We start from the raw sequence: 14,831 nt of genomic DNA, 5'->3' as shown, positions 1-14,831 counted from the left end.
CTGTGTATCCGCTTGCCAAGGGTTTAGCCCGGGTGTTACCACCATATGAAGTGTTTCTTCGTTCATACACTCAAGGGGCTCGTCGCCATCAACCCTGGGCTACTTCATAGAAGGCAACGACAAGACTCCACGCACAAGGTTCTCCCTCAACTACTCGCCCCCTCCAGAATTTGACAATTGTGAGCATGGTGGGTTCAATCATAACGCCATGTTTTCGCCGAGCATCAACGATCCCTGTCAAGATGTGTCCGGTGGGGCAGCGAACCTCGACCTCAACTGCCCTACGCCGACTTGGTGGCGCCCCCTGCGGCTCAAAGAGACGCGCTATCGTTTGGTACTACCGGCATGCAGAGTGCTAGCAACATGTCGACAGAATGATGGCTGGTGGCTTCGATGCTTACGAAGAGGTACGTGACCGCCGACAATGTTCTTCTGCACATATGGAAGTGGACTCAAGGCCGGATTTTGTGTGCAATGTTACAACAACGATGACACCCTTCATGAAATTATCGCCGATTGAAGCAAGGATGTGGTTGTCGGTGCCGTATAAAATGAGGGTAGAGAAGAAGAGGAGGTCACATCGGGTAGTGCCGCCTATGCTATCAAGAGTGACGCAAGTTGCAATGAGATGTTGGAGAATCAGAAAACTAAGATCAAGCTCAAGGAGCATGTTGCTCTGAAAAATAGGAAGGAGGACTTCGTCTTCATGACCACCAACACATCACAGATGGATGGCAAATGAAAATTGTATGAAAAGTAAAGATTTTTGTTTGGCGTGCTCTTCACGGTGCTAGCCAATAGACATATTGAAACCTCAGTCTCTTGTCCTTGTCCGGTCTGTAATGAATAAATCAGAGTTAACCACCTTAAAATAGAATACAAAGGTACCACACACAAACAACATATCACATTAATTATCTGAAAAAACTCACCATCACTGGATAGCACCTGTTGCTGACATGAAGGGTTCAGAATCGGAGGTGAAGGTATGGTACATGGAGGAACAGATCCCCCTTCATGCACCGACAGCACCAACACCTTCAGGGCCACAAGAGGACCCTACCATGGAAGGGCCGCAGCGAACACCCCATTTGCATTTGATTCACGGCGTTGTAATATGTATGGCCACACTTGGCAGCGGGTACTTTTAATTATGGCAAAGTCATAGTACGCTTTGGTTTTAGAAAACGGAAATCCTAGACCTACGGAATTGGACTTACGGACTCACCTTACGGACATATGTGGAAAAGTTTGGTTAGTGCAAATCTTTGGCCCTCCTTGATTTCCGGGTTGTAATCCCTCCGGCTGCTCTCCACGTGAGTCCATAAGTTCAATTCTGTAAAAATGTTTCCGTACCTGTAGCATTACTCTTTAAAAAATGGGTAAAAATCCTTGGTGGCTCTCTATGTGGCGCGACTAGCTACCGCATGACCTTTTAGGGGCACGACTGGAGATAGTCTAGAGTCATTTTGCCTGATTACTTGGCTAGGCGAGCTTTCTTGCTGACTAGTCCAGAAACTAATCCCTGGCTAAATCCTGGACCAGACCTTCCTTGTCTGGTGGTGAAAAAATATATAGCAATTACGTACAAGCTGTCATTATTTATTTGTATGTAATAATAAAATGTCACCAACACCAGTTTGGGCAAATAATGTTCAGCGTCAACATAAATTGATCACACGATAACACCAGCAAATAAATAAGCAACTGATCAATTGGTATTCAGTAACAGATACATTTGGTACAAAAAAACTCAGTTAACATTGATCATTATTTGTCTGGACAGACAGAAATAGAATATCTATGTCCAGAACCAACTTGACTAATTTACAACTATGGGGACAAAGGTTGCAACCGCAGGGGGTAGAGCAACCCCCAGTACATCCAACTACTGCAAATAACACGTTCACGATTCACAAAAAATTGAGAGTAACTGTATTATGCCAAAAATGTTGTAGTCCAACAAGTGCTCAGGTGGCACTCTGCGACAAAAAGAACCAACAAGGCAACAAATTCAAGATAGGCTTCGGCAAAAGAATCATAACATCCTGATGCTGCCAGGCAACAAACCGTGGCAAAGCCTCATTGTAACTGGGGTAAAAGGTTTGACCTTTCACCAGACACAACATGACAGCGAAAAGGTACAAGCTGGAACTGAGATAATCGCCGGAGATTGAAAGATCTCAGCTGCCAATTAATAATTTACTCTTCAAATGAATGCATCGAGAAGTTGATCCCTGCGCTCGAAACACCTCATTCAGATATTCTGTTGTGCACTTGGTTAATTGGGCACTGGCTCCAGTTCTAAAATATGTTCTCTTCCAGCTGCAACCAGGCTGCGACATGTTGGCGTGTTTACCTCATGCTAAGGTTGCTCAGGTCATCCACAATGTGCACAGTTCCATTCAAGGTGCCCGCATCGCCCTCTTTGATTTTTGCTTCTGGGTTTAGCACATTTCCATTTTCTGTTGAACTCTCAAAACTACTGTCAGCAATATATGACGTAGCACTCCTGGCACCTTCAAAGTAGGTTGAGCATGGGAAGTATTCAGCGCAGCGTACCTTCCACCCTGCAGAAATAGCGAGGTTAATCCTGACAATATATAATAAACAGGCCCAATATAAAGGTACCTAGCCAGGCCAGCGACCAGCGCAGTTCAATAGTGTGCCATATGTTGTCAGTTTTTTATGAGCTATTCAGTTCAACAACCACAATACTGTTCCATCATGATATACATATAATCATTTTCTGTAAACTGATGGTGTACCCACAGCATGAGGCACGCCATCAGACCTCAGAAGCAGTACATAACATTAGTGACAGCAGGATACTGCACCCAGTGGACAGATATGCAATGGCAACATCACGAAAGCAGCAGAAGGAAAACATCAATGAAATGTACTTCCTCCAATCCAAATTAATTGACTCAACTTTGTCTAGATGCGGATGTATCTAGACGCATTTGTTGACTACATACATCTGTGTCTAGACAAAGTTGAGTCAATTAATATGAATCGGATGGAGTACAATAAACAAGTTGGGGATGCCATATTGAAACTTACTGTTTGCAACATCGTGTTCAGCTAAAACAGTATCCAGCAATTTATGAACATTAATACAATCTTGAATGCCCCATTCCTTAATGGGACCAACCACACCGTTTCTGCATAAAGTACAAATATTAAATAAATACAATTTGCATAGCAAGTGAACGAAATCAGAGGCTCTATCTTTACCCTGACGCTGTGTTATTTGTTGAGTCCTCAATTAATTTAATAGCCTGCAACTTCTTATCTGGCTCCAAGAGGTACATCATTTCAGCTGCTGCTGCTCTGTGTGTCAAAGAAGCTAGCAAAGAGAGATTTGGATAAGTAAGATTACTGAGTAAAAAAAGGTCCATAAACCAAATATATATATAATTACCATTGTGCTTTTCAAGAAAGTTACTATTTACTTCAACAAGAGATTTTCCATGTAATTGCCTGCAAGGACACGCTAGTCAAATACTGAAGCAAGTGCATACTGATAAAATTAATCAGTAGCTTAGAACCTTAGATCTGGTCGTTCAGCTTCCAGAACGTTCCAAATTAATTTTTCAGAATCAGTTCCTGGGGCAGGAAGACTGTTTATCTTGTGGAAGAATCTTATCTGCAGAAGGAAAGATCAAGCAGTAAATAAATAAAGAACAGGTTTACTAAAGAACTGCTTAGCTCAATGATAAAATACAAATGAAATCTGGATAATATGTATACATTTTGATATATTGCATTTGCTAAATTTATAGAAGTGTTATATTAAATATACACTACGAACATACTAAGAGTAATTCTCAGAAAGTATTACTCCCTCCGATCCGAAAAAAGTGTCCAGCGCCATATTATAATTACGTTTTACAATTATCACCTTCTAAATTCAGCTAAATTCACAGAAAGAAGCAAAACAAGAATGCTCCAAGGCGTAGCAAATCCAGGGAATCAGGAAAAGGTAGCCTCAAATGCCAGATTCGTGGAGTCTTAACGCTGATCCACCGCAAGGACGCCCGCCACCCTCGCTGCCCTCCTCCTGGACCGCACGCCGCTGTTCCTGGCCGCAATCGAGCTCCCGCCGCCGCCCGACGCCCTCTGACACCGCGGAAAATTCTCCGCTGCTGGGGCCTCTCGAGGCCGTCGCCGGCACGCACGAACCGCTGCACATTGAGCCGCCTCACCTTCTCGCTTTTGCCGTCCAACGCGCTACCAATTCCATCCGTACCGGTCGATTTTGTCCCTACCGGAGATCGATTTTGTACAGGCAGACGCGCCGCGAGCTTGATTCCTTGCGTGAAGGCGACGACCGGCGGGGGGGTGGCTTGGGTGGGACAGGCGGGGGCCGACGGGAGGATGGCTCAGGCGGGGGCCAGCGGGGGTGACTCAGGCGGATCCGCGGATGTGATGGGGAAGAAGAGGGTGCGGGTGAGCTGCTGCGTGCCTGCGTGTGTTCAATGCGGGTGGAGTGCGGGCTGAAGGAAAGAAAATCACGGGGTTTTTTCTGCAAATAGCACGTTCCGACACATTTTCCGGATCGGAGGGAGTACAGAATTATCAAAAAAGGGCAACCTGATCAGATTAGAAGCCAAAAAGTAACAACTTTGTCATGGATAGTGACACTGAACACCCAGTTCCTAGAGGGATTTCATTTCTAGCTGATGAACTTGGTCACAACAAAAAATACTTGGTAACTTTCATTAAGCTATGTAATCCGGAAAGAATTTAAGCATTAAAACAATAATGAATCCTGTAGCTCAATAGCCATTCCTTACAGGGCATTACTATATACAAGTTTCAGCTCATCAACTGATTCCTTCCAAACCAGGGGGGAAATTTCGAGTATAAAAAGGCTGATCAATTTATAGTGCAGCCAATGTGTAGGCCTAATTCTGTGCTGACAATGAAAACAAAATCTGAGCTAGCATACTTTCTACACAAATATGTCAAACTCGTGGTGCCAACGTCAGGCCAACAGAATTTAGATTAGTATGACGCCAAACCCTGACCTCTGGAGTCTAAAATATTGTTAATGCAGTTATACATAAATTTTAATAATTAATAAGTACACAATGAAACATAAATTTATGATGTTCCATATACTTCTTATAGAACAATCTAAGTGCGATGTGTAGTTTTGGATACTTACCAAACATCGGTGACTGTCTGGACTATTTTCGTCCAATCTAATGAGCTGTTTAACCGCCTGTAACAATAGATAGATAAAGAGTACTAAGAAAACTATTACACCAGATTAAAATAATATATCTATTTCTAATTTATAAATACACTACAACATCAGTTCATAAGTAGACAATTCTGTTTGCATATATATACTAAGTTAACTCTTTTTACCACTATTTTAAGGTTATTGTTATGATAAAAGTAATAGTACTCCCTCCGATCCATAATAAGTGTCAGGGCTTTAGTTCAAATTTGGACCAAATTGAACTAAAGCTTCGACACTTATTATGGATAGGAGGGAGTAGTAGATTTGCCGTAAAGGTCTGCAATATTACGATACTAACTAACATGTTGACGTACAACCGTATATTGGGAAACGTCCCAATGAACAGAACAACGTCTATTGTGAAATAAAGCACTATGCAGAACTCATTTATTTCGCGGATTTCACCTGTATTTCGTTTTCCGAAACCCCAACTACACTACAAAGGCAATAACAGCTTGGCTATACAATGGCGAAACAAGTACTCCTGTAATGATATATTGACATATGCACCGCACTTGAAAGTTAAGAATACTGGTTTACAATGGTGTTGCCAGGATGAAAAATCAATTCATTTGGCAATGTTATAGAATCTTATATATTAGGAAAACACAAATATACTACATAGCATACTTATTGTAGATATCCATATTTTTTTTGTGTTGGTAAAATTACAATACATAAGTTGATAGAACATTCTGACAAATACTTCATCGTAAAGAAATAAGATGTCAAAAAATTTAGTACCAACCTATCAAAGCAATAGAGGTTCTATCAAATATGATCAGGCAAACTAAAATCTTAATGGTCAAGATTATTCCCAACACATGAAAAGGAAAGAACAGGAGACTCGAATATCCCAAAAATACTGAGGTCGATAGTAACAGACATACCTGAAAAGCGAGTAAAACCTTTTGCTTTCTCATGTTAAGTTCAAACGAAAGTAAATGGGTTTCTAATGAATCTGACGAATTGTTCTGCAAAAGCTTCAGATATTTCGTGGCTTCTGTGAGTGGATCTTCAACCTGCGAACAGAAATGCATAACCAGCATGAGAATATTTGGATGAACAGCTCACACTATACAAATCCTTGCATAAAAGAAATAAAAATTATTCATTGGCCTAGAAGATCAAATCTGGTGTTCTTGAAGAGCAGCACTACAATGAGTGTACAACTGATGGCTTAGAAAAATAATACCTGGACCAGTTTTTCACCATGTGGATCCAAATCAACCGGTCTTGATTGTTGTTTCTTCCCAGATTTTGTACTGTTGGATGAAGTTGTTTCATCCTCTTGTTTCTCTTCAGCCTCCTGGAGAGATTTAAGGGCAACATAAGACAGGCCTTTAGTAATAGATCTGAAACTAAGTGTGTAGTTAACAGATCTGAAAGAAAGTGTGTGGAGGTTACCCTTTTAGCACGAGCTTCTGCCTTCTTTTGCTTTTGCCTCAACTTCTTCCTCTGAGCAGCTGGCAGTTTTGACATCTCATCATTCTCCTCAGCGGATGATTTCGATGGAGAATCATGTAATTTCATGTAACACCTACAATTTGTGACGATAGGTTTACTAAACTTCCTGAACAGAAGTACAAAATAATCAACAGAAAAGAACAATAGTAATCATTACCTGATAGCTCCTGCAGCAGCCTTGTGAAAATATTCATGCGCATGCAAACGATCTTGAAACTTCAGCATAGAGACGTACGCCCGTAGTGTCATTTTGCGTAGGCAATATGAATGGAAGTCAAATTGATCTTCAGTCATATCGGTGTAATGCTTTTCAACAGACAGGAAGTTTTTAAGAGCCCTGCCAAGATCACCTTGCCGAAAATAACTCTCACCAGAAGCAAGCTCATACCTTATAAGAAACCACCGAGTTAGACTGAAAAAAATCTTGAAAAATGGTGATGTCGAGGGGGAGGGGGGCACGTACCACATGCACTGCATGTCATGGAGATTATTGTGCTGGTCTCCGTCTTTTGTAAACAAAACAGCAGTCTTCTCAGCAAGCCCGACCTTCACAAGGCGAAAAATAAGGAGTTAGTGTACTGTTCACAGCCATGGGATGTTCGCCGACAAACACAATGTAATACCAAAACGATTCGCTTGTACTGAAACCAAACATCAGCAACAAACATAGTTGTGTCTTTAACTGAATCATACCTGATCAGCTTGAAGCATCTGCATTACACATTCACTATTTAAATAACGATCAGCAAGGTCCATGGACCTAGCTTCATTTGCTAATGCTGCAGCTGCAGAGAAATTGCCAGCATGTTGCAATATATTCCCCTGAAATAGAAGTATGTGCAAGCATGGTTATTGACAAAGAAATATGCCATCTAAATTAGTAAAACATGGTCAATTCAACACAATGTACAGTGAAACTGAGTAAATTTAGTTACAGTTATTTAAAGGAGGAATAAGAGCAATAAAATATAAGTGGAAGATTGATAACTGGAGGAAGAAAAGGTACAGATTAGGCAAGACAAAAGATGGTTAACAAAGGTAAATAATTTTACTTCTTAGGAAATACTCCCTCCGTGCAGTAAAGTAAGATGTTTTAAAAATATTTAAAATTAGACATATTTAAAACTAGATACGAATCAAAAGAGTGAATCTACACACTAAAAATTAGACTAGATACACCAAAAAACGAGTGAACCTTCAAAAAACCAACACGTCTTATAAAACTAGACGGAGGGAGCACTACTTATTAGGAAATACAACAGAACCTTGCTGGTTATGTACCCAAAGAGAGCCTGAAACAGCAGTGCAACAGTGGTGGAAAAACTACGATAGAGTCTATTCTATCAGCAGTAACGCACTAGCATATGGTACAAGCAGCACCACACTGAGAAACCACTAACTAAGTAAATTTTACTTCCAAATAATTGTAAAACTTTAACCCTGTATTAGAGAGATGTACTAACCATCAACTACAAGTAAAGTTTAGTTCCAAATAATTGTGAGATTCGCAGAAAATCATATAATGAAGAAATGGTGATAAAGCTTTTTCACATGCGCGCACAGAGAGGGGGTACCTTTATGGAGTACAAATCAATCACAGTTGGTGTGTGCAAAATTGCCTCGTCAATTTTATCTAGAGCAATATCATACTGGCTCCTTCTGTCATAGTGCTGCATCAAGACATGTGACAAACACAATGATGCAACTGAAAGATTTAAAGTAGCTCGGTGGTTCATCGAAAGATATATAAAGTGTTCAAACCAAATGCTAACCTGGGAAACCAGCAACAGAGTCCACATGAGCGTGGACGGGGGTTCCATCTGTGGACTGCAAGAAGAAACAGATAAAAGAAATAAGTTGCTAGATTAGCAGATCAAGTCAAATTACAGTAACAAGCAGCTCATATAACAACTGTTAGCGGTAACACATTGACTGCATTTTAAGGAGTATAATAGGTAGCATTTTTTTAAGCACAAGCATGCTTGGAAAGAGGAACACAATTGTAAAGCACTTTCAAGTTAAGACGTGCAGCATCACATCACAGAGCTGTGTATGAGTTCCAATAGCATCAACGTTTTGCAGTGGGATATTTCCACGATACAACTTTGGTGTCTCATTATTCTGTCATATGAAGCAAGTGAGTATCACTGTTCCTTGTATAAGAAACATTGAAATGATGCCACTGCATTCTACCTCATTATTTCGTGCATTTTGAAGGACGTAAAATAAAGAAGAGCAGAAGGTAAGAAAGCTGATATTGCAGTAGAAGCACATAAATATCTTGATATGCTACCAAGTGTTCAATTAGTTGCCGCAAAGAGAAAATGTCTCGGTTGGATGTTAAGAAATTACAACCTGACACGAAGATTTGGCCAATAAAGGTGTCAACCAATAAATATAAAGTTCCAGATTGATTGGGATACAAGAATACATGATACTACCTCCATTCGAATGAATGACGCTTTTTTTTAAGTCAATCTAAGCAAAGTTTGACCAAACTTTTAGAAAAATCTATCAACAAATATGATATTATATAGATATCATATGAACATATATTTCATGACGTATCTAATGATATTTTTTATTTTTTATTTTGCATGTTAATGATTTTTTGTAAATACTTGGTCAAACCTTAGATGGTTTGACTTTCAAAAAAATAATATAAGCCTTATTCATTGAAATGGAGGTGGTATATCGGAAAATAATGGCCAGGCACAAAGGATTACCTTCCAGGAAAGCATCCAGAAGTCCTAATTGAGTCTTCTAGCTTAAGAAACAATTGCTCCAATATGTTTGCCTATTAATGAGATTCAGACTTGTCCGGTAAATGCACCTCTGACTTGTAACACGAACAGTAAAATAAGAAAAAGTAAATGCTGTTGACTACTCCAACTTGTGTTACCTTCCCAGGGTGCTCATAAAGCGGGCTTAAATCAGAGAAAAGTGACGGTACTCCCTACAAGATATGTGGCACAATACGATCAATTATAACAATAAGTAACAGCATGCTGCCCAGTAAGCCCCAAAAATCTTAAGGTGAAATGTCCCACACACCTTTCAGGTACTAACAAACTGTCAGTTTAAAATTACTATAATTACCTTGGTTAATAGAGGTCTGACATAATTATCTGCTGCCTCCTGGAATTTATCACCTTCCAGGAAATCAAGAGGTATGCGCTGTTGCAAAGAAGGCACCGGAAAAGTTAGATTTGCGGGTTCTTGAGTATATGACCGACCTACAGTCAGTATATAAACAAATTTCGAATTTGCGTATAAAACAAATTTTGACTTTGCGTATAGAACAAACTAAATCTCATCAAATATAAAAGGAAATAATATGCCTACATCTTTGGTATTTTTGCTGTGCCCCAAAGGTCTCAACCATGGATACTCGAAAGAACCAAAATAATATCAAATGCAAATGAAATTACAAGTTATGATGGTTTACCTTAACAGCTGATGACCAACTATATTCTTCCTTAAGTGATTTATATAATGCACTTAGCCTTTCAACATCATCAGCCGAGTATTGACCATTCTCAGAGTAAAGTCCAAGGCACTTCTGCAAGGCTATCAAATACCTGAGCAGAACAGGGTGAAATTAAATCCAGAGTATCAGAAGTAGGTTTACCATGCCAGCTAGAACCTTGTACAAGATGTAAGGAGGTACAGTATTTCTACTAGCATACAAATGAGTTCCAGAATCAAGTTGACATCATATTTTAGGTCAAACTTTGCAACACCTCCCTTTCTAATCCCAAACGTGTGGCTGTTTATAACTTCATGCTGTTAGAGGGAGATTGAAATACCACTGGGAGCATTAACCACACCGCCACTCAAGCCTAAAGGGGCTAGGATTTGCAAAGTTTTGCCACACAGAAATTGTGCATGTGGAGGCAGATGATCGTAACCACCTCAGAATACAAGTAGCTTAGATGGTCAAAATGCCGATTGGATAAAGTTTCCTAGCTTCATCTAACTGCAATAAAATTCTAGCCAGGTCACATATGTGAAAAGGCGATAATTCACCAAAGCTTCTAGGTTTGTACCAACTGATAAAATGCCTAAGTTGGTTAAAGAATAATAGTGCATAAAAACAGTTATCCTCTGAATGATTATAGTACATAAAATACAGGCACGTATCTAATCTGATGAAAGACAAACATAATATGTAAAGAAAGTAACAGCAAAAGTACATAGACAAAAATTACCAACGAATGCAAGCTTAAGGATGAGTGTAAGCATCTTACTTGTAGTTATCAGGATTCATAAAAAGGAGGGACCTATATATTTTCTCAGCCTCCTCAAAACGGCGAAGTTTCAATAAAATGCAGGCCATTTGTTCTCTGAATGATAGCTTGTCAACCTGGTAGACGAAATTTAAGAAGACAACATGTTATACAGTAGTTCTATTTTTTCTTTTACACATGGAAAGATAACACTTACAATTTTGCTCTCCATTTTGTGCATCTCCTCGAGGGCTCTGTCCAGCATCCCACATTCCTCAAGCAACGATATCTGAAAAACCATAATAGCACGATAATGAATAGCAAGAAACAATGTGAGTTAATTCTAAAGTAGCATTAAGTATCTATCGAACTAAAGGTGTAGCAGGGCAAGATTGAAGACAGATAATTATACCGCACACTGAAACCATGTACTTCCTCTAGTCACAAACAAGTGAAATTTGAAAAATTAATACAAAGCCCACAGCACAACTTTGACCAGCTATTTTATTTTATTAATGGAGGATGGTAATAGTATATAATATGAAGGATGACTACACAACTCAACTTCATATGTCCAATCTAAATGTTCATAAATATATTGACAACTGAAGCTCGACCATTTACAGCAGCATGCGTTGAAGTAAGAAATCCCACTAAATATCACTTGACTGATTTAGAAACCACAAACTTTATCGAGAATGAAAGTGGAGCTAAAGCAATAGAACTGATACTGCACACAGAACAGAAGTCACACCAAAACAACAATAAGTCTATAGCAACGTAAAAACACAATTAAAATGGCATAAAATTAAGAAGACAGCAAAAACATAAGTAATGCTCAAACAAGAGATGGCCAGCAAGCTAGTGTCAAGATTGCGGAATGCTTATAAACTTTCCAAATATTATGCTAACAGCACTATGTCAGCTATTACATGTAGTTATACTAACCAAACCATGACATGAAAAACATATTTGATCCCTAGAGATATCTGATCTGCTGTGAATTAAGGTTAGAGTTCACTGTGTTCAATAAAGTTGCAAGCGGATACTGACAACATTGTTACTCGTACTGCAATTCCAACCGAGAAAAGTGAGAGAAGTTGTAGGCACCTTATACAAAAGCATTTCACCGTGTTCATATCGCTCATTTTCCGGAGGATAGTCATCTTCCAGTGTCCCCTCATAGGCCTCCAGTACTTCTATTGCCTTGGAAGAACTACAAGTAGGTGAAAGAAACGACGGTGTTAGTGATGAGGTTTTGGCATCATAAAGGTTACATCTTGCCATATATGAAACAGCAAGCAGCATCTGAATAAGAAAACGAGAAAACCCTCACAACTGACATAGCACAGAGATAAGACAAGAACAAATACTAGCCTGCCAAAAAATACAAAGTGGCATTCGGTTCATTAGTTATGCCATTGTTGCGGAAGCAATCCAACAACAACTGATATGATATATGAAGCCATGAGCTTTTAGTCAAGTCCACACTTATTTACTGCTGAATTAGGCATATCACACAAGGTCTTGTTAAGAATTTGACAGAGGTTCTGAACAGTACCGTCTGGTACTTGAGTTTTACCATTCCATGTTTAGCATATAAATTGAGCATGAGATCAAGATCTTATTTCTTTGCTCAAATGCTCATATAAGTCGTATTGATTGATCTAAATTGACCACTACCAAAGAAAGTGGCGTACTTGGAACTCAAATGATGAGCTACAGCAAAGCCAATCCAGTTCATGCGGTGATTTGGCTTTAATGTCAAAAGCTGTTGTCTAGTCTCAACAAAGCCAGATAAGTCCCTCATTTGTGCCTGTGAAAACAGAAAAATAAGATCTGTTTATTAGAAGGCAGAAAACCATTTATAACACTTGGATCACTTACACAAATTACTTTGAATAACAGACAAGTATAAAACATTTTTAAAGCATTGGAATGGTAAAATCAAACAGAATTTCTTAGGGAGTGTTAGGTAATGTTACCAACACTAGTAACAAAATATCTCGGCAGACAAAGTTAGTTATATTATTTTCCTCCAAAATCAAATGCTTGGGAGTCCAAACAACTACAAATGCTTATGAGCCAAGTCTATGATGAAAAATAGATGCAACATTACATGAGAAATAAGTAAAGATGAATGCAGCCATATGTTAGGCAGCAAAGTTCAGTGAGGCAAATTAAGCAGAAGTTGTTTATGAAGGAAACAGGGGGGAAATACAATGGTTTATCGTACCAACCTGGAGAAGTGACAAGTCACGTAAAATTTCAATGTTATCTGGATCGATCCTCAAAGCATTTCTGTAACATTTTATAGCTTCTCTGTATTCTCTGTCTGATCTATAAAGCAAACCATAGACATGCCAGCACACATGACTCTTCAGATCATTCTGCAAAAGTTAGGCGCAAATTGATAAATTAGCTGTACTGTTATAATGATCACAAAACAAAATTAGGGCAAAAAATCCCTTGTACAAATTAAGAAGGAACCTTCAAGCCACGGCGAACAAGCTCGTATGCTTCAGATTTCCGGTCCATGCAATTTAGTGTCAAACCTTTCATCGACAAAGTTTCTACAATGAACAAGACAAAGTAGTTACGCGGTAAGAGGAGGCTGCAGGGAGAAAGAAAACAACAGTAGAAGTTAAACAAAATCAAATGCTAACCTCCATGATCAGGAAACTTTTTCAATATGGAATCTGCAGCCTTCAACCCCTTCTTGTACTGCTTAGTTTCATATGATTTCTGCATACGCAAACATAATAAAGTCAGAAACCTTGGGGGTACGGAACGTTAAGAGGGGGGAAACCATCATGCCGCAGTGAAATAGATGCACTGATGCTATTAAGCAGAGAGCCATGCAAGACTCAAAAGCAGCACACTCTAAAAGAGCAAATTATGTAGCTTCGACAGTTCTAGAAGAGCATTATCTACGCTCCAATCATCAATCAAAATGTTAAACAAGGAAACCAGGCTCCTATAAAACAATCAAAAAGTGGTATCTATTACATTATTCCACCTCCTGCATAGTTAGTGCTCGTGTTAACATAGACAGAAACTTCAACATGCCCGCATAGTAGAACTCCGAGTCCCAAACTCTGGATATCGCACAATGCTAATGGGGCAATATTAAAGATGCAGGTCCCCCCCTGGCTTATGGCACACGATTCGTTACAGTGATTCAACCATAAATGTCAATAAGGTCGAGAAGACGCGGTATCTTTAGCTTTTAGCACCAGCAAATTCGAGAAAGTCGGCCTCGTGAACGAAGGAAAGCTCGACCCCAGCCGTGAAGCAGCTGCCAGGCGCTATACTGGCGGAACCACCGTTCTCCCAAGCTACAGATTCCCTACTGATCCAACCGTCGCAAATCAAAGCTTCAGATACCAGCCTGACGACCCGAGCAATCACCTAGACAGCGAAACCCCTGGGTACGGCAGAACATCACGAATCGCCGCGATGCATCCAGACCGCCGAATCGAGCGGGACGCGGCCAGGGAGCAGCGGATTCGGAGGCCGAACACGAACAGATCGATTGGAGTAGCGAGGGGGGAGGAGGCGGGGTGCTTACGACGATGACTTTGAAGAGGTTGGCCTCCTTGGGCGGGAGCGAGGAACCCATGGCTGCGGCGGCGCGGCGGCGCGGCGCGAACCCTAGGTGGCGGGGGGTGAGGAGAGGAGAGGGGTTTTGGAGGCGCTGGGGCGGGGCGGCGGGTGGACTGTCTAAAGTTGCGGTGTGGTGTGGTGCTCTCTCTGTAATGGTAGGCGTGCGTGGCCGCTTCGGCCGAACCCTACCCCGTCCGTCTCTTGTGTCGCTCGAGGCAAAGAGATCAGAGACTTGTGCACACACGCCACTTGAGTTCACCGCGTTCTGCTCATAA

General features: G+C 40.3%; 1 protein-coding gene across 1 annotated transcript; it reads right to left on the bottom strand.

Annotated features, from left to right (window-relative positions):
• Positions 1-1,696: 1,696 nt before the first annotated feature.
• LOC124667500 (N-terminal acetyltransferase A complex auxiliary subunit NAA15) lies at positions 1,697-14,636 on the bottom strand. The gene is made up of 26 exons (XM_047204767.1): positions 14,522-14,636; positions 13,617-13,695; positions 13,441-13,523; positions 13,191-13,340; positions 12,651-12,766; positions 12,061-12,166; positions 11,168-11,239; positions 10,972-11,087; positions 10,170-10,302; positions 9,821-9,898; positions 9,624-9,677; positions 9,448-9,518; positions 8,494-8,548; positions 8,296-8,391; positions 7,415-7,543; positions 7,185-7,267; positions 6,879-7,109; positions 6,662-6,794; positions 6,450-6,563; positions 6,145-6,276; positions 5,174-5,230; positions 3,552-3,649; positions 3,425-3,483; positions 3,238-3,349; positions 3,064-3,164; positions 1,697-2,570 (listed from the first exon to the last, which is right to left on the bottom strand). Exons 1-26 carry the CDS (start codon positions 14,570-14,572, stop codon positions 2,356-2,358), a joined length of 2,724 nt encoding a protein of 907 aa, XP_047060723.1. The 5' UTR covers positions 14,573-14,636; the 3' UTR covers positions 1,697-2,355.
• Between the last annotated feature and the right edge of the window lie 195 nt (positions 14,637-14,831).

Source organism: Lolium rigidum, chromosome 6 (assembly GCF_022539505.1).
Source record: "Lolium rigidum isolate FL_2022 chromosome 6, APGP_CSIRO_Lrig_0.1, whole genome shotgun sequence".
NCBI classification, from domain to species: Eukaryota; Viridiplantae; Streptophyta; class Magnoliopsida; order Poales; family Poaceae; genus Lolium; species Lolium rigidum.
Note: the sequence above shows the minus strand (reverse complement) of the source record. Positions and strands in the feature narration are given on the sequence as shown.

Excerpts from the sequence above, each read along its gene's own strand:
- LOC124667500 (XM_047204767.1), bottom strand. The coding sequence starts at position 14,572 with ATGGGTTCCTCGCTCCCGCCCAAGGAGGCCAACCTCTTCAAAGTCATC. Across the intron at positions 8,392-8,493 it reads CTCTGTTGCTGGTTTCCCAG|CACTATGACAGAAGGAGCCA; the intron begins GTTAGCATTTGG and ends GTCTTGATGCAG. Across the intron at positions 3,165-3,237 it reads ACAAATAACACAGCGTCAGG|AAACGGTGTGGTTGGTCCCA; the intron begins GTAAAGATAGAG and ends TACTTTATGCAG.